The 24,756-nt window shown below is 43.9% G+C and overlaps 1 protein-coding gene across 3 annotated transcripts in view; it reads left to right on the top strand.

Annotated features, from left to right (window-relative positions):
* Positions 1-14,619: 14,619 nt before the first annotated feature.
* The window catches only part of LYSMD2 (LysM domain containing 2), a 16,584-nt gene continuing 6,447 nt past the window's right edge, over positions 14,620-24,756 (top strand). The window contains exon 1 of one of the 3 annotated variants that reach the window (XM_032174318.2): positions 14,620-15,574. In XM_032174318.2, the coding sequence (XP_032030209.1) occupies positions 15,302-15,574 (273 nt within the window). In that variant the 5' untranslated portion in view covers positions 14,620-15,301. Of the gene's footprint in view, positions 15,575-15,867; positions 15,991-16,031; positions 16,178-24,756 lie in introns of those variants that run through there. The other 2 variants (XM_032174320.2, XM_032174319.2) reach the window with 2 other exon arrangements.

The raw sequence follows: 24,756 nt of genomic DNA, 5'->3' as shown, positions 1-24,756 counted from the left end.
GGCGCGGCGCCGGGGCGCGCGGCTGCAGCGGAGCAGGCTGGGAAGCGTAGTTCCCGGCTGCGCCTCGCCGCGGCCCCGCAGTCCCCCAGCCCCGCCCTTCCCCGACAGGTGTCCCCTCCCGGAATCGGGGTCTGAACCCCGCCACAGCTCTGCAGGGGAGGAAGCACCTGGGTCGTGGGGACGCCTGGGCAGGCTGTTTGGAGACGCTCGGGGCTCCGGAGAGCGTGGGTGGCAAAGGCTTTCAAGCTTGTGATGAGCGTTCCTGTGAGCGAGCATCCTGACACGGAAGCCGCGTTGAGAGCGGTCTCAGGTACAGACCCCGCCCGCCCCAGGTTTTCCTGGCTGGGCGCAGGCGTGGGAGGAGAGAGTAGTTGGGTTGGCAGCCTAGGGAGGGAGAGAGGTAAGCGAGGTGGAGGTTAGCAAGGCTCTAGGGTGATGGCGTGAGGGGCTGGAGAGCCCAAGCGCAGTGGTGGCTTCACTGAGGTGAGACCGGACGACTTAGCCTGTCTGAGCCTTCGCGTCCTCATCTGTAAAACAGGCTTCAAGCTTGAAAAAGTGTTGTGAGGATTAAGCGACCCATAGCACTTAGGGTCTGGCACTTAGTGCATACTCAGTGAAAGTTCCTTCCTTGGGGGTTCCAAGGGAGTTCTTGGGCCGGGAAAGTCCTATATGTCGTGCTAACCTAAAGACAGTTGGACCTCGTTGGGCTGGGTAAATGTTAAAATCCACTGGGTTTGTTAGTCGTTGAGCCCGTTCACTTCATCCCTGAATATACCCTGAGATGTTCTCTCTGCCAGGTTCTTGAGAGCTCCAAAGATAGAGAAAATAAAGTCAAGTTTCTGAAGCATGACAGTAGAGTGGGGTGACATAGGACAAAGACCAACATTATGAAAATACATGGCATCTAGATTTACCTTCCAGAGGCCTTTTCTTATTAGATGTGATCTCTCTCTCCTTCTTGAACTTTTGCAGCGTATTTTGAGCATGACCTTTGCTTATGGGACTTATCTTGACAGTCTAAGGTTCGTTGAGTTTTGCAAGTTGCTGCTATGCAGTGTTTCACGTGATGGTGGGATTTGCATTCAGAGACGTGGTGGAGGAAAATGAACCAAAGGGATGGATGCAGCACGGCTGGTGTAATCTCTATATGAAATTTTAGGCAAAATGTGAAAAGAGGTGAAACAGCTTTACAGTCTGTCTGGCACGAGGTGTGGCCAAAAAAAAAGTGCTGGAGAGGAAATTCCATATCTGAAAATGATAACACTGGTTTGCATTTATGAAAATACTTTCCTGTTCGTCTTCTCACTTGATTTTTACAAGAACCCTTGTGAGACAGGCCGAGTGAGGGTATTTTTCCCCAATGATAGTTAATAAGAGGCACAGAGAGGTGATATGACTTATTCAAGGTCATAGGGGTGGTCAGTAAGCCTGTCTTCTCTCCTTCCACTGTGCGCAACCCCAGCACTGTCTCCCCTTTGCACATTTCAAAATAGGGCCATACCTTCCCCAGCAGATGGGTTGAACCAGAAACTAAAGTTAATCCTCTAAAACTCTGGGAACTAGCATGATGAACACTGGCACGCAGTGGCTGCTGACTGAGAGACCAGTGTCGTTTCTATGATCAATTGTGGTAATGGACTATACCCTGGGCCTTCCGTCAGAATGGCAAATCTGAGCCAGAAAGAGTTAAATGAAATAGGGGTGTGACCAAATTACTTTAAGTCATGTTCCCAAGTTTTCCTGTACATTTGTTATTCCGAATGTCCTGTGTAACCAACAGGATGCCTTTGACTTTTTTGTTGTACATTTGTTACAGTCATAGCCTTCTGTTAAATAAGAACAGGGCTGCTTACGGATCGAGCCAGCGGTTTTCCCAGAGAAAGCTGATAGTAGGCATATGCTGAAAATAATAAAGCAATCTCATTCATATTGGAAGAAAGAGTAGCAAAGGTGCTCAGTAGTGTACAGTATTTCTCTTTGGTTTCCTGTGATTCCTCATGAGGAAAATGGCTGCATGTGATAAAACGAATAGAGTATTACTTCAGAAACCAGCCATGCAAGGAAGCAGACAGGGGAATGATTTAAGTTAAAGTCATATTTGGCAGTCGAAGCAGAGATACAAGAGCTATCCTACAGCCCCAGAGCCATGCTCCAGGAGGATGCTGACACCAAAATAAAGTGAGTTGTGAAAAGAAACTTCTGATCAGTCTCTGTCTGTATCATGAGTGTTGGAAGCTGGAAGGTGTTAATGGATGAGTGAGGGAAGTAGAACATTTAACCTAATGTTAAAACTTAACGGAAAGATATTACCAGTTCCAGTCTGTCTAGCTCTTTAAATCTAATGCCTATGTCTCATCTTAAGGGAGAAAGGATGTCAATATGCCTGTGACTTATCAGTTGAAACCCATTATCATTTCTGGACCATATCTTGTAAGTTTAACTTTTCTACTTGCTTTTTAGACGATGAAATTGAAACAGAACTCCTGGAGCTGGAAGGGACCTTATATATCATCTTGTGTAGCCATTTCTTCCTGTAAATGAGGAAGCTGATGTATTGACTGTAATTGTCAAATGACAGAAACGAAAAAAGTTCAACGTGGCAGTTATAATGAAGTATTTTAATTATTCACAGTGGAATATGTAGCATACCTCATTAGGAACAGGTAGTAGATACTGTTGGTTGTCTATTCAACATTCAGTCCACCCTCTTCTTCTTCTTTATAGAAGCCTGTATGGGTGTTTACACATTAGGAAAGGTGACCCTATTAGCCTCTGAGAAGTACACTCTCAAATCTATCATAGACAAGAGGAATAGAATCCTCTTAACTGGCCTCTGAGAGTTTAGGAGTGAGCATGTGACCCAGTTCTGGCCATTGTAAAGAGATACAATGAATCTGGGTCGGCCATGTTGCTGTTGAGTCAGTCATCAAACAGCCCCAGTGCTGCCCTTCTTCTGGATTTCTTGTTATATGAGATAATAAATAACCTATTGTTGAGTCAATTTGAGATGGAGTTTTCTGTTACTGGAAGCTGAAAGCATCCTAAGTGTTAAAGATGAAATATGAAAGTACATTCTTTGGATGGACTGAAAGACTGCTTCCTAGAGTTGATTAAAAACAACCAGCACAAACCACAGGCAATGGGATGGGATACTATCATATAACAGATAACAACATGGGTTTTAACATCAGAGAGTTTGAACCCAGATATTTACTGGCACATTGACTATGGCCAAGTTTCTGTAACCTCTCTTAGAAAGCCTCATTTTCTTCATCTTTTTCTTTTTTTTTTTTTTGAGACGGAGTCTTGTTCTGTCACCAGGCTGGAGTGCAGTGGTGCGATCTTGGCTCACTGCAACCTCTGCCTCCTGGGTTCAAGCGATTCCCCTGCCTCAGCCTCCTGAGAAGCTGGGACTACAGGCGCTGCCACCACACCCGGCTAATTCTTTGTATTTTAGTACAGACGGGGTTTCACCATGTTGACTAGGGTGGCCTCGATCTCCTGACCTTGTGATCCACCTGCCTCGGCCTCCCAAAGTGCTGGGATCACAGGCGTGAGCCACCGTGCCCAGCCTTCTTCATCTCTTAAACTGAGGATAATAATACTTACCACACGGGGTTATTAGAAAGACTGAGATAATTTGTGTCAAGGATGCTTCAAAGGATATGGTGGATAGTAAGGACTAAAGGAGCAGTGACTGTGTTGATGAATTATGAATTAAATCGTATGTGTAGTATAATTGACAGCAAACATCTAAAAGCTAATTACTGTGTGATCATGATCATGTTAAATGATACCACAGTGATGCAATCAGCAAAATCCAAAATATGGGAAGCTCTACATGACAAACAACTGATTCTTCAATAAATAAATTGCAAGAAAAATAAAAGGAGAGAAAGCTTATAGATACACAGAAATTCAAGAGATAAATGACAAAATGTAATGTGTGATCTTAATTTGAGAAAGCAGCTGTTAAAAATTCACATTAATGAGACAATTGGGGAAAATGTGAACACAGAATATTTGATTATATTAAGGTCTATTAAAAAAAATAATAATAATTATTATTATTATTTTGAGACAGAGTTTGCTCTTGTTGCCCAGGCTGGAGTGCAATGGCGCGATCTCGGCTCACTGCAGCCTCCGCCCCCCCGGGTTCAAGTGATTCTCCTGCCTTAGCCTCCCAAGTAGCTGGGATTACAGGCATGCGCCACCACGCCTGGCTAATTTTGTATTTTTAGTAGAAATGGGTTTCCCCATGTTGGTCAGGCTGCTCTCAAACTCCTGACCTCAGGTGATCCACCCGCCTCGGCCTCCCAAAGTGCTGGGATTACAGTTTTGTTGTTGTTTTGAGACAGAGTCTTACTCTGTTGCCCAGGCTGGAGTGCAGTGGCGTGATCTCGGCTCACTGCAACCTCCGCCTCCCAGGTTCAAGCAATCCTCATGTCTCAGCTTCCCGAGTAGCTGAGACTACAGGCGTGTGCCACCAAGCCCGGCTAATTTTCCTATATATATATATATTTTTTAGTAGAGACAGGGTTTCACCATGTTGGCTAGGCTGGTCGCAAACACATGACCTCAAGTGATCTGCCTGCCTTGGCTTCCCAAAGGGTTGGGATTACAGGCATGAGCCACCGTGCCCAGACTGAGGTGTTATTTAAAAAAATTTTTGGATGTGATAACAGTATCATGATTATTTTTTTGAAGTGTCCTTACTTTTTGGAGTGATAAACTGATTATTTACAGAAGAAATAATATCAGGAGTTTACTTTAAAAATTATTCAGTGTGGGAGACGGGGTAGAGTGGTGGGGTGGGGTATAGATGAAATGATTGGCCACGAGTTGATAATGGTTGAAGCTGAGTGATGGAGCTTTATTAAACCATTATCTCTCTTTCTCTCTCTCTCTAGAAAGACATATTTCTCATATCATAAATTTCACCTTTTTAAAATGCACAGTTCAATGGTTTTTAGTATGTTCACAGAGTTGCGTAACTATCACCCAATCTATTATAACTTTAGAATGTTTTCAAAACTCCAGAAGAAACCTCATACATGTTAGCACTCATTCCTCATTCCCCCTACACACCCAGTCCCTGGCAATCACAAATTTATTTTTTGTCTTCTCTAGATTTGCTTATTCTGGACATTTCACGTAAATGGAATCATACAACATGTTGTCTTTTATGACTGGCTTCTTTCCCTAATTATAATGTTTTTAGGGTTCATCCATGTTGTAATACATATTAGTACTTTATTCTTTTTTATGGCCAAATAGAATTCATTGTACGGATAGATCACATTTTGTTTATCTGTTCATCAGTTGATGGACATTTAGACTGCTTCCACATTTTGGCTGTTATGAATAATGTTGCTATGCACACTCATATACAAATTTTTGTACAGATATGTTTTTATTTCTCTTGGGTATATACCTAGGAGTGCAATTACTGTGTCATATGGTAACTTTATATGAAGCATTTTGAGGGACCACCAAACTGTTTTCCAAAGTAGCTGCACCATTTTACATTCTAACCAGCAGTGGGTGACAATTCCAATTTCTCCACATCCTCTCTAACACTCGTTAATGTCTTTTTAAAATTATAGCCATCCTAGTGAGTATGCAGTGGTATCTCATTGTGATTTTAATGATTTCCCTAATGACTAATGATGTTGAACATTTTTTCATGTGCTTATTTGCCACTTTATATCTTCTTTGGAGAAATGTCTACTCAAGTCCTTTGCCTATTTTTTAGTTGAACTATTTGTCTTATTGCTATTGATTTATAAAAGTTCTTTATGTGTTTTAGACACAAGTCCCTTATCAGATATGTGATTTGCAAATGTTTTCTCCCATTCTGTTTTTTTTTTTTTTTTAACTTTCTGGATGGTGTTCATTAGTAAACATCCTTTATTAGTTTGAGGGAGTTCCTGTTTATTCCCACTTTGTTGAATGTTCTTATAACAAAAGGGTGCTGGATTTCATCAAAGACTTTTTCTGTGTCTGTTGAGAGGGTCCTGTGGGTTGTTTTTCCCATTATTCTGTTAATATATTGTAATACATTGATTTTCAGGTGTTAAATTTACCATTAATTCCTGGGATAAATCCCAGTTGATCATGGTATATAATCCCTTTTACATGTTGCAAGATTTAGTTTGCTAGTATTTTGTTGAAAATTTTTGTGTCTACATTCATAAGAAATAGTCTGTAGTTTTTTTTTCTTGTTATGTCTTTGAATTAGAAAGTGCCCTTCTATTTTTTGGAAGTGGTTGCAAAAGATTATTAGTTCTTCTTTAAATGTTTGGTACAAATCACCAATGAAGCTATCTAGGTCTTGGCTTTTCTTTGTTGGAGGTTTAAAAATGACAAATTCAGTCTCTGCTTGTTCTACATCTATTCAGATTGTGTATTTATTCTTGGGTCAGTTTTGTTAATTCATGTCTTTCTAGGAGTTCATTCACTTTATCTAATTTGTTGTTATACAGTTGTTCATAACATTCCTTTATTATCATTTTTATTTCTCTAAGATCAATAGTAATATCCTCTTTTTTATTTCTGATTTTAGTAATTTGAATCTTCTCTTTTTTTTCTCGGTCAGTCTAGGTAAAGGTTTGTCAATTTTGTCAATCTTTTCAAAGAATACACTTTTGGATTTGTTGACTTTCTTGATTGTTTTTTCTAGTCTCTATTTGATTTATCATAACTCAGATGGCTTAGCTTGTGAATTCTACCAAACATTTAAGGAAGAATGATACCAGTTCTCCACAATCTCTTTCAGAAAATAGAAGCAGAGGGAACACTTCTTAACTAATTCTATAACGCCAGCATTGCTCCAATACCAAAACAAGACAAAAATATTACAAGAAAAGAAAATTACAGGTCAGTGTCTCTCATGAATATCCATGTGAAAGTCCTCAACAAAATATTAAAAAATTGAATCTAACATTTTATAAAAAGAATTATACACCACAACCAAGTAGGATTAATTCCAGGTAAACAAGGCTGGTTCAACATTCAGAAATTAATGAATATACTCTATCACATCAACAGGCTAAAGAAGAAAAAAGTCATATGATTATATCAATAGATGCAGAAAAAACTTTTGACATAATTCAATATCGATTCATGCTAAAAAGTTATCAGCAAAGTGAGAACAGAGGGGTACTTCCTCAATTTGATAAAGAATATCTGTAAAAAACTCTACAGCCAACATTATATTTAATGGTGAGAAGCTAGATGCTTTTCCCCCAAGATTGGAAACAAGGTAAGGATATCCCCTGCTACCCTCTATTCAACATTGTATTGGAAGTCCTAGCAGATGCAATAAAACAATAAGGGGGAAAAGGGATATACGGATTGAGAAGGAAGAAATAAAACTTTGTCTTTGTTCATAGATAACATGATTATCTATGTAGAAAATCCCAAAGAATTATCCAAAAAACCCCAAAACCCCCCCAAAACAAAAAATCCAAACTCTGGAACAAATAACTGATTATAACAACATTGTAGGATACAAGGTTATTATAGAAAAAACAACTGCTTTCCTGTAATTGGAATTTGAAATTAAAAGCACAATGTCACTTACATTAGCACCAAAAAAGAAAAAAGGAGACAGACAGAAACAAATAAATACTTAGGTATACATACAATATCTATATGAGGAGAACAACAAAACTGATGTGAGAAATAATAGAAAATTGGAATACATGGAGAAGTATTCCATGTTCATGGATAGGAAGGCTCAATATTGCTAGGATGTCAATTCTTCACAATTTGATCTATTGATTCAATGCAATCCGAGTCAAAATCACAAGTTATTTTGTGGATATTGACAAATTGATTCCAAAGTTTGTATGGAAAAGTAAAAGACTTAGAAATGCCAATGCAATCCTGAAGAACAACAAGGTCAGGGGACTTACCCAACTTTAAGACTTACTATAAAGCTACAGTAATTAAGACACTGTGGTATTGGTGAAACAATAGGCAAATAGACCAATGGAACAGCATAGAATGTCCAGAAATAGACCCACACAAATGTAGTTAACTGATTCTTGACAAAAGAGCAAAGGCAACTTAATAGAGAAAAAATAGTCTTTTCAGCAAATGTTGCTGAAATAACTAGACATCCACATGTAAAACAATGAATCTAAACACAGACCTTATACTGTTCACAAAAATTAACTAAAGATGAATCAGCCTGCTGGGTGCAGTAGTGCTTGCTTGTACTCCCAGCTCCTCAAAAGACTGAGGTAGGAAGATGGTTTGACCCCAGGAATTTGAGACCAGATTGGGCAATATAGTGAGACCCCATCTCAAAAAAAGGAGGGGGAAATGCATTGATCACAGAAGTAAATGTAAAACACAAAACTATAAAACTTCTGGAAAATAACATAGAATATCTAGGTTGTGCTTTTATACACAACACCAAAAGTATGATCCATGAAAGACAAAATAGAAGCCCTCAAGTTAGACATATGTATGTATGTATGTATTTTTGAGTCAGGGTCTCACTGTGTCCCCCAGGCTGGAGTGCAGTGGGGCAATCATGGCTCACTGCAGCCTCGAACTCCTGGTCTCAAGCAATCTTCCCATCCCTGCCTTGTGAGTAGTTGAGACTACAGGCATGTGCCACCACAACTGGCTAAGTTTTTCTATTTTTTGTAGAGACCAAAAAATATGACTATGTTGTCCAGGCTGGTCTCAAACTCCTGACCTCAAGGGATCCTCCTGCCTCAGCCTCTTAAAGTGCTGGGATTACAGGCATGAGCCACTGCACCCAGCAATTTGGCCTTTCCTGAAGTTAAAAACTCCTGCTCTGAGAAAGACCCTGTTAAAAGATTTAAAAGGCAAGCTGTGTCCGGAATTGGTGGGTTCTTCGTCTCATGACTTCAAGAATGATGCCGCTGATCCTCACGGTGAGTGTTACAGTTCTTAAAGGCGGGTGTCCGGAGTTTGTTCCTTCTGATGTTCAGATGTGTTTGGAGTTTCTTCCTTCTGGTGGGTTCGTGGTCTCGCTGGCTCAGGAGTGAAGCTGCAGACCTTCGCAGTGAATGTTACAGCTCTTAAGGCCGGGCATCTGGAGTTGTTCGTTCCTCCCGGTGAGCTCCTGGTCTCGCTGGCTTCGAGAGTGAACCTGCAGACCTTCGCGGTGAGTGTCACAGCTCATAAAAACAGTGTGGACCCAAAGAGTGAGCAGTAGCAAGATTTATTGCAAAGAGCGAAAGAACAAAGCTTCCACAGCGTGGAAGGGGACCCGAGCGGGTTGCCACTGCTGGCTTGGGCAACCTGCTTTTATTCTCTTATCTGGCCCCACCCACATCCTGCTGATTGGTAGAGCGCAGTGGTCTGTTTTGACAGGGCGCTGACTGGTGCGTTTACAATCCCTGAGCTGGACACAAAGGTTCTCCAGGTCCCCACCAGAGTAGCTAGATACAGAGTGTGGATTGGTGCATTCACAAACCCTGAGCTAGACACAGGGTGCTGATTGGTGTGTTTACAAACCTTGAGCTAGATACAGAGTGCCAATTGGTGTATTTACAACCCTTGAGCTAGACATAAAGGTTTTCCAAGGCCCCACCAGAGTAGCTAGATACAGAGTGTCAATTGGTGCATTCATAAACCCTGAGCTAGACACAGGGTGCTGATTGGTGTATTTACAATCCCTGAGCTAGGCATAAAGGTTCTCCAAGGCCCCACCAGACTCAGGAGCCCAGCTGGCTTCACCCAGCGGATCCCACACCGGGCTGCAGATGGAGCTGCCTGCCAGTCCTGCGTCATGCGCCTGCACTCCTCAGCCCTTGGGTGGTTGATGGGACTGGGCGCTGTGGAGCAGGGGGTGGTGCTCGTCGTGGAGGCTCTGGCCACACAGGAGCCCACGGAGGGGGTGGGAGGCCCAGGCATGGTGGGCTGCAGGTCCCAAGCCCTGCCCCACGGGAAGGCAGCTAAGGCCCGGTGAGAAATTGAGCGCAGCACCGGTGGGCTGGCACTGCTGGGGGACCCAGTACACCCTCCGCAGCCGCTGGCCCGGGTGCTGAGTCCCTCATTGCCCCGGGGCCAGCAGGGCTGGCCGGCTGCTCCGAATGCGGGGCCTGCCAAGCCCACGCCCACCCGGAACTCCAGCTGGCCCGCAAGCTTTCCCCGCGCTCAGCCCCGGTTCCCACTTGCGCCTCTCCCTCCACACCTCCCTGCCAGCTGGGGGAGCTGGCTCTGGCCTTGGCCAGCCCAGAAAGGGGCTCTGACAGTGCAGCGGCGGGCTGAAAGGCTCCTCAAGTGCCGCCGAAGTGGGAGCTCAGGCAGAGGAGGCGCCCAGAGCGAGCGAGGGCTGTGAGGACTGCCAGCACACTGCCACCTCTCAAAGCCACAGACTGGGAAACAATTAGTTAAAAACTACATATCTGCTAAAGGACTTATATTCAAAATATACAAAGAGCTCCCCAGAACCCAACATGATACATGTTACAACATGGATGAACTTTGCAAACATTATGTTAAGTAAAATAAGCCAGACACAAAAGGAAAAATACTGTATGCTCCCACTTATGAACTATCTAGAAGAGTCAAATTAATAAGACCGAAAGTAGATTAGAAGTGACCAGGGACTGAAGAAAGCAGGAATGTAGTTATTGCTAAATGGTTAAAAATTTATTTTTGAATCCCAGCACTTTGGGAGGCCGAGGTGGGTAGATCACCTGAGGTCAGGAGTTCAAGACCAGCCTGGCCAACATGGCGAAACCCTGTCTCTACTACAAATACAAAAATTATCTGGGCATGGTGGTGCATGCCTGTAATCCCAGCTACTTGGGAGGCTGAGGCATGAAAATCGATTGAACCCGGGAAGTGGAGGTTGCAGTGAGTGGAGATTGTGCTGTTGCACTCCAGCCAGGGCGACAGAGCGAGACTCTGTCTCAAAAAAAAAAAAAAAAAAAATTCTTTTTGGAGTGATGACAAACTTTCGGAAATAGATAGTGGTGATAGTTGCATAACATTGTGAATATATATATATATATATATATTTAATTATTATTTTTTTGAGATAGAGTCTCCCTCTGTTGCCCAGGCTGGAGTGCAGTGTTGCAATCTCGGGTCACTGTAACCTCCGCCTCCCAGGTTCAAGCGGTTCTTGTGCCTCAGCCTCCCAAGTGGCTGGGATTACAGGCACCTGCCACCACACCAGGCTAACTTTTGTAGTTTTAGTAGAAATGGGGTTTCGCCATGTTGGCCAGGCTAGTCTTAAACTGCTGGCCTTAAGCGATCCACCTGCCTTGGCCTTCCAAAGTGCTGGAATAATAGGCGAGAACGACCACCCGGGCCATGAATATATTTAATGTTACTGAATTGTAAGCTTAAAGTTAAAATGGTGAATTTTATATTATGTACATTTGTCACAATTCAAGAAATTAGTAATGTAATATAAATATGCAGAAAAGCATTGAATGATACACTTTAAATGGATGAATTATGTGATGTGTGAATTATGATTTTGGTAGTTTGTTTAAAAAATCCTTTGCTATCCCAAGGTTATAAAAATATTGTTGCAAAAGCATTAAAGTTTGCTTTTCCCAATTATGTTTTTAATCAATCTATAATTGATTTTGATGTGTAGTATAAGACAGGGATCTAATTTCATCTTTTCTCACACAGAAAACTAATTGTTCCAACAACATTTATTGAATATGTAACTTTATGTCTGTTATAGATTAAGTTCTCCAATATATGTGAATCTGTTTGCTGGCTTACTTCATTGTCCCTTTGTTATGTTTTCCTGTCTCAGCACCAGTTCCACATTGCTTTAGTTCTCATAGTTTTAAGTCTCGATGGCTATAAGGGTAAGCCTCCTTCCTAATTCTTCTGCAGGAATGCCTTGGCTCATTAGTGCTTTATCTTTCATATGAATTTCAGCATAACTCTGTCATGTCCTTTGAAGAATGCTATAGAGATTTTGTTTGGAATTTTAATGAATTTAACATTAGTTTGTAAAGAAAATGATATTTTCATTATTTTGCATTTCCCATTCACAAACATGGTATATCTCTGTTTTTATTTATATTTCTTTAATGTACTTCAAAAAAGTTTTATATTTTCCATACAAGACACACTTTTCTTTCATTTTTTATCTTTTTATTTATTACCTTAAATTTTTTTTCCTGCTCCTACTCCACGAGGAACAATTTTCTTTTGTTAAATTTATTCCTAGGTATTTTTGGTAGTATCGGGAATGTCATCTTTTTCACACTTATGTGATTGAGTGATGCAATTGATGTTTGTATATTGATCTTGTATCTCGTAACTTTGGTGAACTCTCAATTGTTTGAACAGTTCCAATGTATTCATTATCTGTGTTCCTATAAACATTTTAGTATTGCCTACTATCTGTAAATAACAGTTTATTTCTTTTCAATCTTCATTTCCCTTTCTTCTTTTTAAAATTGCCTTGGCAAAGACCTTCAAAACAATGTTAAATAGAGGCAATAATAGGCTTCCTTTTCTTACCATTCCCTTCAAAGGAAATGCTTTTAATGTTTCATCTTTGTGATGAACTTCTATGTTGTAGGTAGATACATATTAAAACAATTTCAAAGTTCTGGTTTAAGAAGAAAACAATGAACATCTAATAACACCTCATGTAACCCAGTTCTTTCTAAAAAAAAAAAAAAAAAAACACAGGGCCAGGCATGGTGGCTCAGGCCTGTAATCCCAGCACTTTGGAAGGCTGAGGCTGATGGATGACTTGAGGTCAGAAGTTTGAGAAAAGCCTGGCCAGCATGATGAAGCCCCATCTCTACTAAAAATACAAAAAATTAGGCGGGCATAGTGGCGCATGCTTGTAGTCCCAGCTACTCAGGAGGCTGAAGCAGGAGAATTGCTTGAACCTGGGAGGCAGAGCTTGCAGTGAACTGAGATCACACCACTGCACTCCAACCTAGGGAACAGAGCAAGACTCCATCTCAAAACGAACAAAGGGGGGAACAAACAAACAAACAAAACCCCAAGGCCAAACCAAAACAAAAAACCCCAGGGTCTCACTGTGTTGCCTAGCCTGGAGTGCAGTGGCATGATCTCTGCTTACTGCAGAGATCACCTTCTGGGCTCCAGCGATCCTCCCACCTCAGTTTCCCAAGTAGCTGGGACTACGGGAGTATGCCACATGCCTGATTAAGTTTTGTAGTTTTTGTGGAGATGGGTCTCACTATGTTGCCCAGGCTGGTCTTGAACTCCTGGGCTCAAGCTATCCTCCTTCCTTAGACTCCCAAAGTGCTGGATTGGGCCACTGTGCCTGGCTCAGTTCTTTAATCTTCAGATTAAAACTTCCAGTCATGCAGTAAACTTTTTCTCTTAGTGGAAAACATTATATGCTGTCTCATTCCTAGATCGTAAACTTTTTGAAGGAAGATACTTCTTTCTTGAAACATTACCAGATCTCGTCTATATATTGAGACTCAGATTCTGCCTCTGTCTTGGGTCCTGAAAGGGACACACTGGATGCCACCCAAAAGTTTATGCATGGCAGACTTATGCTAAACAATCTAAATTAGCATTCAGGATCTTTTTACTACACCTCAATTCAGCCACTTGTAATTATGTATTTTTTTTTTTAATTCCACTGAGCTAGGCACTGCTGGAGCTAAAAAGATGAGTAAGACCCAGTTATGCCTCCCAGGAGCATGTATCTGTTGGAGGAGATAAGACAAGCTCATGTATGTACATGCAAGTACAAACACAAAACACAGACTGTTAAATACTAAACCAGAGGTATTAATACAAACCTCTTGGAGTTCAAAGAAGAAACAGTAACAGTTGGGCAGGTGGGAAAAAGGGACCACTGGGTAGAATTAGGAAAAATCTCATGGAGGATGTATCATTTGAGACAGACCTTAAAGCTTTAAACAATGTAATAGAGGGTACTGGAAGAGTGTTACCATTGGAGGGAATAACATGCAAGGTATGAAAGTAGGAACAAGGAGGCCAGTTTCAGAGGCTCCGTTTGGCAGGAATAGATGGGGTATGGTCAGACCGTGAATAATAAAAATAGAAATAATAGCTTGAATGCCAATGTAGGTTTTTAATAATGCTGTTGTCCCCAGAGAGCCATTGTAGGAGTTTTGAGTGGGATGGTGATGTGGAAGCTTGCTGCTCTCCCATCCTTTCTCTCGTGAGCAATATTAGCTTTGCCTCTGTCCAGCACAGCAACATACCAAAACTTCAGCCAACAAATCAAACCCCCAGGCTCTGGACCGTCCTACAAAGTACCTCTTCTTGGAGAGCTGTCCAAAATAAAACAGAAACCAGGCACTAGATGCTAGTAAATGTGTACCCACTCTGTGTATAATACAGTGTGTTGAAAGGGTGTTCAAGTGTAGACGGTGTTCAAATGAAGAGTACAGACAAGAGGTCTTTGGTGGTTATAATATTAATAGCAATACGGGGCAGGGAGGTGCCATTTCAGGGTGTCAAAGAATAAACTGGCGAAAAGAAGATGAATGCAGATAGTAAATTCCAACTACTGAGCCTAGAGAATGAATTGTATGTGGCCAGCCTTTCGAGGCAGCCAGGACTTAAATTGGCACTAGTGTACAAAGTGTGAAACCCGAACAACTAGGGGGTTTATTTTGAGGCCACCCATTAGGCCTTAGAAGCACTATCCCTCCTAGAGCAATGTTGAAAGGACTGGACTCTGAGGCTGTTGAGATGGACCTGGAAAAGCTGTCTGTGTGTGTTTGATAATCTTGTTTTTCTGTGACGTGGACTTTGAGGTCACTGGGGTGGGGGGAGGGAAGTACCCTTGGCATTGGCAGAGCTGGAAGGTCTGAGCAAGCTGGCTCCTGCTGGAGAATCAATAAAGGAGGCAGAGCAACGCTTTTTTTTTTTTTTTTTTCCGCCGTGGCCAGGGCAGGGTTCTGTCGGGGCTCTATCGCCATGGAGCAGGGGTCCACCTGGGGCCTAGGACGCCTGCAGATAGCCCTCTCTTAGCCCCCACGGCCGCGGGCTTCAGCGCGCCCCGGCGCCCTCGCTCTGCAGGGTCTTCCCGGTACCGGCAGGCTGCGGCGGGAGCTGCTTTCGCTCTTACCCTTGCAGGTGCGTGTGCCGCGGGCGCCCGGGGCAGGCAGGACGCAGAGGAGGAGGCGCCCGCCATGCCCGGCCTGCGGCTCCCCGCCTCGGCTTCTCGCCCGCCGCCCCCGCGGAACGGCCTGCAGCAGCCCCTGTGAGGAGGAAGAGGCTGCGGCGGCGGCGACGGCGGCGGCGGAGGAGGAGGAGGCGCCGCCCCCTTGGCGAGCTCCCCGACCCGGCGGCCTCGGAAGGACCCATGGCGGATTCCTCGCCTGCACTGTCCCTGCGGGAAGGCGGCCCGCGCGCGCCGCGGCCCTCGGCCCCCTCGCCGCCGCCGCGCTCGCGCTCCGGCTCTGAGTCCGAGGAGGCCGAGCTGTCGCTGAGCCTGGCCCGCACCAAGACCCGCTCGTACGGCAGCACCGCCAGCGTGCGGGCGCCGCTGGGCGCCGGCGTCATCGAGCGCCATGTGGAGCACCGGGTCTGCGCGGGCGATACGCTGCAGGGCATCGCGCTCAAGTACGGTGTCACGGTGAGCAGGGCGCGCCGCCGCGGCCCGGGCTGGCAGCTCCCGCGCAGGAGGCGGTGCGGCTCGGGGTGCGGGTGGGGGTGGGGGTGGGGGTGGGACTGCGGGTGGGGGTTTGGGGGATGGGGAGTCGCAGGGACGGCTGTGCGTCCCCGGCGGCTCGGCTCCCAGGGCTCGCTCAGCGCGCGCTGCTGGCCACCGCAGTGGTCGCCAAAGCTGGTCCTGCAGCGGGAGGGGCGGGCCGCCAGGGCTCCCTCCCTAGGTAGCTGCATCGAGTTCCCGGTGCCCCGCCCAGGCTCAGACTAGATCTGTCGCGTGAGGGAGGCCGAAGAGGACTAAGGCTTTAGCATCCCCGTGAACCACCTTCACCCGATTTGCAGGCCCCATCACACTACTCTATATTTACCCAAAGCCCAACTGAGGTGAATTTTGTTGTCTGTGAAAACAAGCTCCATGATGAGTCAGGAATGGTGCAGTTGTTGCTACTGGGTGGTTCTGGTTCTATCGATTATGCTTCTTTATGTAGAAGTGAAATTACACCCTCTGGGCTCACTGGCAACCGCGAATGTGACACCTGTCGCTAAGCAGCAGCCAAGAACTGTGGTGTAGGTGAGCTGGAGGACTGCGTTTATTACGAATTTATAAGTGTGTGTGTCTTGGGTGTATTGCATTATACCTTTGGGAAGAACACGGAAACCTGAGGGAACAAATTGTTTCATTAAAATTACTTATAATTAACTGTGAGCTATGTGATGGCCTTTTTACATTTGGGCTCTGTATCAGTTTTCAGTGTTCTTTCCTGAAGCACCTTAGACAGCAATGGGAAGAAAGAGGATCTTATCTATATCTTTCTCTTAAAGTGAAACTCTTTCTGGCCCTTTACCGAATGAAGGAGAATCAGTATGAAGGAGAATGTATTTTGCATATTTAAGCCGGTATATGTTTACCTATCAGGTCCTTCTATCTTTGAAATATTTTGAGAGGGACCTTGCTGTGCAGTCATGTATTGACTTTATCATGCCATGGAGAGCCCCGTTCTGCCCTCTTGGGAGTTCTATACGTGTGAACATAGAGCTACAATTCTCCATATGCATTAATGGGGCCTGGTTTGGGTCAGAGGCAGAGGAAAGCAAAGTTGGGAAATACCAGTAGCTACCCTCTGCTGAATGCCTCCTGGGTGGCAGGCATTGCATTTGTCTTGTTGCATCTTTATCTTATTTAACTTTCACAATAAGCCTAGGAGGTAGGTGTAATTAATCTTTTTACAGATGAGAAGATGGATGAGAAGTAAGGATATTTTCCAAGTGTGATCATTCATTGAGACCAGCTTGAATTAACAGTGATAAAGCATTTGCTTTTCTCTAGATATTACTTTTGATATCCATCCTTATTTTTATCTTAGTCTTATCAGGAGCGCTCTCAGCATCCTGGCTACTGAAGGAGGACAGTCTTTTCTGTCTGGTTTTCAGGCATCTTGCCTTACTAGGCTAGTGACAGCACCTAGGAATCTATGACACGCAGAAGAGTGTTATTTCCCATGCTCTCTTCCCGTGCAATCTCTCTGTGACCCACAGCCGTCTGTGGTTTCACTTGAGTTGATTATAGATAACTCCTATACATCTGTTTACTGCAGTTCTCCACCTTTGATCAAATGCTTTCTAATCCCTGTTACGTCTAATATAGATCCTATTACTCATAACCTCATTACCATTTACTTTTTAAAATTAAAGTGTAGATCAGATTTTTCATTGCTTTTATAAAGACTTTTGATTTTAAGATATTAAACACAAGTATAATGAATCAGAAACTATAATTGATAGTGACACATAGTTCATTTCAGGGTTTCCCAACCTCAGCGCTGTTGATGTTATAGACCAGCTAACTCTTTGTTGTATGGGGTTGTACTGTGCAGTGTAGAATATTTAGCAGCATCTCTGGCCTGTACCTACCCACTAGATGCCAGTAGCACTCTTCCGCCCCTATTCAGGCATTGCCAGATGTTCTCTAGAAGGCAAATTTACCCCTGGTTGAGGACCACTGGTTTATTACATGTATTTCTCACTACTTTGGGCCCTGGCTTATAGTTGATAAAATTTTTAGAGACTCCTCCGTTGGTAATATAGAATCAGTGAAAGAGTTAATACTTACCATAACAGCGAAGTGATATTCTTGGTTTAATATCTTCAGATTTTTTTTTTTTTTTGAGACAGGGTCATCTCACTCTGTTACCCAGGCTGGAGTGCAGTGGCACTAACATGGCTCACTGCAGCCTCAACTGCTGCTGCTCAAGTGATCTTCCCACCTCTGCCTCCTGAGGAGTTGGGACTACAGGCTCAAGCCACATGCCCAGCTAATTTTTGTATTTTTTGTAGAAATGGGGTCTCATTATGTTGCCCAGGCTGGTCTCAAGCTCCTGGGCTCAAGCAATCCACCCACCTCAGCCTCCCAAAGTGCTGGGCCTACAGGTGTGAGCCACTGCACTGGTCTAATATCTGCAGATATTAATTAGGTTTACTCATTGTGAGATTTTAAGGTGGAAGCTAAAAAGGCAGAAAAATATTTTTCTTCTGACTGAACAGAAAGAAGTTGAGCAAATTAGGTTTCTATTGTTGATTGGCAAGACCGTCTACAACATATTTAAATGATTGCTTTAAAAGGGCAAAAATGAGATATTGGGGGCTTAGAGACTCAAGGCAGTGCACCTAGAAATTAAGTCAGTCCAGCAAACAGTTGGCCTTAACATACCATGTCTGGCAATCTTGCACAGATGAGCAGAAACTCTCAGGGAAGCCTGTCTCTCCATGGCAGCTCCTCAGCCACCCAGCTGAGTGTCAGGCAGGACTTCAGTCCTTTGGTGGAAGACTGATTAAGAGCCAGTCGTACTCTAGGTACGAGAAAGTTCCCAGGACAGAGACTCCAACAAGGGGGTGAAGATGGAGACCTGGTTGCCAGCCCTGGATTACAAGGGGAACAAGCTGGGAGCCATTTTCTGAGGTGGTGCTGAAGGGCTGGCAGCAGGGCATATCTCAGGATGTGAGAATAGATCCATGTTGCTCAAATTGGCCTGGGCAGGACAGGAATACTCTGGGCAAACTAAAAATAAAGGATCCTAGCTGACATTGGATCTATGGGATTGGAATACCAGAAAAGGAGTCTAGGAGTCTCTGTTTTGTTTGTTTGTTTTTGTTTTTGAGACAGAGGCTCACTTTGTCACCCTGGCTGGAGGGCAGTGGCGCGATCTTGGCTCACTGCAACCTCTGCCTCCCGGGTTCAAGCTATTCTCCTGCCTCAGCCTCTCGAGTAGCTGGGACTTTCCACACACGCCCCCATGCCCGGCTAATTTTTGTATTTTTAGTAGAGATAGGGTTTCACTATGTTGGCCAGGCTGGTGTTCAACTCCTGACCTCATGATCCGCCCACCTTGGCTTCCTAAAGTGTTGGGATTACAAGAGTGAGCCACCACATCTGGCCAGAGTCTCCATTTTTAACAAGCATGGCTGCTTTGCTTGTTCCCAAAGCACTGTTCTTCCTTGGGGTTCTTGCACTTGCCATTCTATCTGTCTTTCTCTAATAGCTGGATACAGGGCTAGCTTCATGGGCATGTGACCTGTGCAGTCACACAAGACCCCATTCTTAGAAGGGCCTCACACTTGATTTAATACTCTACTGTCATGTCTTGAAATTTTTAATAGTTTGTGAACAAGGGCCTCATATTTTCATATTTTTTTACTGGCCCTGGGCGAATGATGGAGCTGATTCTGGCTGAGTGATTTGTTCCCTCACTGCCTTCAAGTCTTTGCTTAAATATCTCATTCTTAAGGCCTTCTCTGCACACTCTATGTCAGATTGTAGCCTTTCTCCCCAGTCCCCCAGCGCTCCTCCCCAACTTCCCTGCCATGTTTTCCTAACAGTATTTATCATTCATCCAATTTTTTTCTTTCCCTCAGAGCTACCTTTCTGGTGATACATTAGTGAGTAAATAAAAATCCATGTCCTCATAGAGCTTATATTTTAGTTAGTGGAGACATTAAGTAGAAAAATAAAATGTCTCTTATGTCAGATATTGATAAGCATAATGAAAAAAAAAGTCAAGCAGGAGAGGGAATTGGGGAGGGCTCATGGAGATGGCTGGAATTTAAAATGGTGTGGCCAGGGAAGGCCTTGCTGAGAAGGAGGTAAGGGAGGGAGCTGTGCAGATATCTGGTGAAGAACATTCCAAGCAGAAGGAATAATCAGTGGTGCAAAGGCCTTGAGGTGAGAACATAATTGGCACCTTCCGGGAGTGCTGTGGCTGGTGCTTAGAATGCAGTGGGGTATAGTTGGACTAGATCACTTTGGACCTTGACCATTGTAAGGGCTTTGTCTTTTTCTCTGAGTTGGGATGCATTTAAGGGGTTTGAGCCGAAGAGTGACATAATCTGACTTGTGCATTAAAAGGATCACTCTGGCTGCTGCTTTAAAAATAGTTTGTAGGGAAGCTAGTACCAAGCAAGGAAACCAGATAAGATGGTGGCTTTTGCAGTAATGCAGGTGGGAGAGGAGAGCAGCTGGGACCAAAGCAGTAGAGAAGGAAGGAGGTGGTGAGATGTGGCTGGGGTCTGGATGATTTGCTGATATGCTGTAAATGCTCTGCTTGTTTGTTTACTGTTTAGTTTGAATATCTCTCCCCTAGAGATGGGCCTGGGCATCCTGGGGATGGGAAAGAAGAATCTGGAGTTTCAAGAAGCTGGCTAAGCCTGACACCTGATGGACCCAAGTTCTTCTGCTAGTGACTTAGGAAAGATCATTATGACTCTTTCCTACCATCACCTTTTTAGTCATTAATAGCCATTAAAAACTGGCATTCATTATTTTCTTAACCAACTTCTATTGAGCCTGGTTGGTTTGAGGCCTTGGGCTAGATTCTGGGGCTAGAAGATAATACATGTCGTTCTCTTTTTATTCATGGTGAGTTTTTCAGCCACTGCTTTCTAGTAGTTTTTAGCTACTTGAGAAGCCAGAGAATTTGTTTCATTGATGTTTGTATCTTCTGTGGCTAGCCTGGAGCCTGGCATGTTGTGAGTTCTCCACATACATGTGGACTTCAGCCACAAGAAAGCTTGACTGGTATGAAATAGCCAGCCATGGAGCCGAGCAGACCCAGGAAGTCAGGATCTGGGGCAGGGGCTGAGTGAAGAGGTGTGGACTGCTGAAGACTTGAACTGCAAGATTTGGTTTGAGGCTCATCTCAAATCTGTAAAAGACTGCTGCCCTTGCTGGTGCTCAGTGTTCATCTCCTCCCCTCCCCCAGCAGTGGGGCTTTACATGGAGTGATGTACAAGTTTAGGCTTGAGCAGCTCTACCAGAGGAAGAGGCATTTGAGGAAGTGGGTCTGGGAAACTGAAACTATTCGGGGTGGGTTGAGTAACCGTTAAATACAGTTCAAACCTCAGACGTAAACTTGCTTGGACTGGCAATCCCCTGGGTGTGTTTATCTCCACTGAGACATTAAGATTCCTTCCCTAACCCTGTATTCTAGATTTAGCTATTGCTTTTTCAGTGATCCTGGCTCCTCCCAGTTAGAGTCAAGCCTCTGGAGGAAAGTGACCAACTCTAGGCTGCCACCATGAATTTTTGTGCAGAAACCCTGGAGAAACCTCCAGAGAGCTATATAGAAACTGAAAGTGGAAAGGAGGCAGCCACGTGGACCTATTATTTGCATAAACTTTTTCTTTTATCTCTTTGCTTCCTCCAGGCAGCTTGCCTGTCTTTTTCCCTCTCCAGAGGCCACCTCACCCCGCAGTACCCTCAGTTACTTCCTAGCCGGTTTTATTCCCAGGATTTTCTTTTCCTCTGCCAATTAGCTGCTAAGCCAAGTTGTTGCTTAACGTTTCCCCTAACGAAAGTTACCTTGCTGAGAAAAGGTGAAATGATTGTCATTTTTAGGGAGAATAAACATTGTGATTTAGAAACTTAGATGCATGTAAATCTTTAGTGTTCATAACTTTAACCCCTGCTGCTGGTGGAGATTGCTGACCCTTGCTAGTTAAAGAGAAGATAACTATAAATAGAGCCACCAAAAGTGAGAGATATGGCAAAGTAGCCTTTAGTCATTCGGGGTGTTTGTAGATTCTCATTGTTTTTTTTACACACCTTTATTGAGGTTGTACACCACAAAATTCACCCATCTTAAGTGTACAATTCAATGACTTTAAGTAAATTTACAGAGTTGTGCGGCCATTATTGGAATTCAGTGGTAGAACAGTTACATCACCCTGAAAAGATCCCCATGCCCATCCATTCCTCTCACTCTTTGTTTCCTTCTCCAGTCTCAGACTACCACCAATATGCTTTCTAATCTACAGATTTGCCTTTTTTGGACATTTGCCATAAATAGAATCTCATGTACTTTTCTGGCAGTGTGGGGAAGAAAAAAAGCCTTTTTCTCATGAACACATAGCAATGGAGGGGTCTGGTCTCATTGCCATCAACACCTAGAACGTAACAGGAGACAGATGTGGGGGTGAATCTTGGGAGAATCATTTAATATTTAAGTCTGTTTTCTGTAAACTAATAATCAAATGAGAGCTGTGTGCGCATATGAGAACATTCTGCAAGCCACACAGTGCTATGTACATGTTATTATGTATCCTGAAACATTTTTGGATGAGCTCATATCTTTTAAGGAATGGAGAGGAAGAGAAAGAAGCTTTGAGAATTGCATTCACTATTAGGTAGGTGGACTGATGATGCTGGCCCAAGATAGGAAGAGTTCTTGACCTTACTCAGCAGCCTGCTCCTAAGGTGTCTTCTGGAGGGATGCTTTGTGAATTCCCTTCACAGGGGAATCATTGTATTTTATTTTATTAAAAAAAAATTTTTTTTTGAGACAGGGTCTTGCTGTGTCACCTGACCTGGAGCGCAGTGGCGAGATCTTGGCTAACTACAGCCTTAACCTCTCAGGCTCAAGCGATTCTCCTGCCTCATCCTCCTGAGTAGCTGGAACTATGGGGGTGCACCACCACACCCAGCTAAATGTTTTGGGGGATACTTTTTGGTAGAGATGGAGTTTCATCATATTACCCAGGCTGGTCTCAAACTCTTGGGCTCAAGCAATCCATCTGCCTTGGCCTCCCAAAGTTTTCGGACTACAGGCATGAGCCACCACGCCTGGCTGGGGAGTCATTTTCAGTACATTGTTTTTAAGTTATTAATGGCACTTGTTCTACCTAATTTCACCATAATTGAACTTGTGACCACCCTTTGGCTGTTACTTTCCTCATTTTATAAACTGTTTCTTAGTGACCAGACAGTAAATTTATATTTCATTGAGTTACACTATTCAATCTAGATTAAGGGAGACTTTTGAAATGAAAGCATTTGATCAATGTACCTCCCCACTCCCATTCATCCATCCCTAAGAAACAGAGGATAGTCCTGCATCAGTTTGAAAGGACACACTCTCTAGTCTCAGCATTAATTGGATCTTAGGAAATGTTGAACAGAGGGTAGGTAGGAAAGCTATAGAGTTTTCCAGCTCTTCCTTGGATTGGATGATGACTTTTCTTAGCTTTATGTGAAGTGAAATTGCCAGAACAGTAGACCTATCTACGTTCAGACGGAAGTATAAAACATACCAAAGGAGGCCAGGTGTGGTGGTTCACGCCTGTAATCCCAACACTTTGGGAGACCGAGGCAGGTAGATCACAAGGTCAGGAGATCAAGACCATCCTGGCTAACACGGCGAAAGCCCGTCTCTACTAAAAATACAGGCTGGGCGCGGTGGCTCACGCTTGTAATCCCAGCACTGTGGGAGGCCGAGGCGGGCGAATCACGAGGTCAGGAGATTGAGACCACGGTGAAACCCCGTCTCTACTAAAAATACAAAAAAAATTAGCCGGGCGTGGTGGCGGGCGCCTGTAGTCCCAGCTACTCGGAGAGGCTGAGGCAGGAGAATGGCGTGAACCCAGGAGGCGGAGCTTGCAGTGAGCCGAAATCGCGCCACTGCACTCTAGCCTGGGTGACAGAGCGAGACTCCGTCTCAAAAAAAAAAAAAAATTAGCCAGGCATGGTGGCACGCACCTGCAATCCCAGCTACTCGGGAGGCTGAGGCAGGAGAATAGCTTAAACCCGGGAGGAAGAGGTTGCAGTGAGCCGAGATCGTGCCACTGCACTCCAGCCTGGGTGACAGAGTGAGACTCCATCTCAAAAACAATAAAAAAATAAATAAATAAAAAACATACCAAAGCAAAAGAAAACATCGTTTCACCATTTTGGATTTTTCAGTTTGTTGTCTGTGCTATGGCAGGTGCCTCTTTCTTGCTAATGCATTTTCTGCACCCAGCTGCTGAAGCAATCTTTAACTGTGATCAGATCATGTCACTCCCTGCCATCACCCTCCAGTGGCTTCTCATCACATTTAAAATAAATTCCAAATTCCTTAGCTTGGCACCCAAGGTCCTGCCTGGTTGGAAGTTTGCTTATTACTCCCTACACTTTAGCCATGGGATTTTTTTCCTGCTCTGGGGCATTTCCTACTCCTTTTTCTAGATGGAATGCTTTTATTCCTGGCTCTTTGCATGTCTGATTTCATATTTCATCATGGGTAACAGAGTTTAGAGCCTATGCATTTGGCCTAAGCCATAGCTTGTAAAGAACAGGTTAAGATTTTCATTACCTTTTGAAAAACCTATTCAAAGCCTTTTGTGACATCTCAAAGCAGTGACGATATATTATGGTATTCATCTGGGCTTATCCATGTGAGATTTTTCCTATATATTCTTACTTTGGGGGAGAAACAATTTTTTTTTTTTTGAAACAGAGTCTCACTCTGTCACCCAGGGTGGAGTACAATGGCACAATCTCGGCTTACTGCAACCTCCGCCTCCCAGGTTCAAGCGATTCTTCTGCCTCAGCCTCCTTAGTAGCTGTGATTACAGGCACCTGCCATCATGCCTGGCTAATTTTTGTATTTTTAGTAAAGATGGGGTTTCACCATGTTGGCTAGGCTGATCTTGAACTCCTGACCTCAGGTGATCCACCTGCTTCGGCCTCCCAAAGTGCTGGGATTACAGGATTGAGCCACCATGCCTGGCTGAGAAACAGTATTTTATGGGAGAAAATTTCTACCTTCTTCCTTCTCATTTGCTGATTATGTATTAGAATCTGCCCTTACCTGTTGCTTTCTTACTTTTTTTTTTTTTTTTTTT

This window comes from Hylobates moloch, unplaced genomic scaffold (assembly GCF_009828535.3).
Source record: "Hylobates moloch isolate HMO894 unplaced genomic scaffold, HMol_V3 SCAFFOLD_14, whole genome shotgun sequence".
Lineage (NCBI taxonomy): Eukaryota > Metazoa > Chordata > Mammalia > Primates > Hylobatidae > Hylobates > Hylobates moloch.
This window is presented reverse-complemented; position numbering and strand designations above follow the sequence as displayed.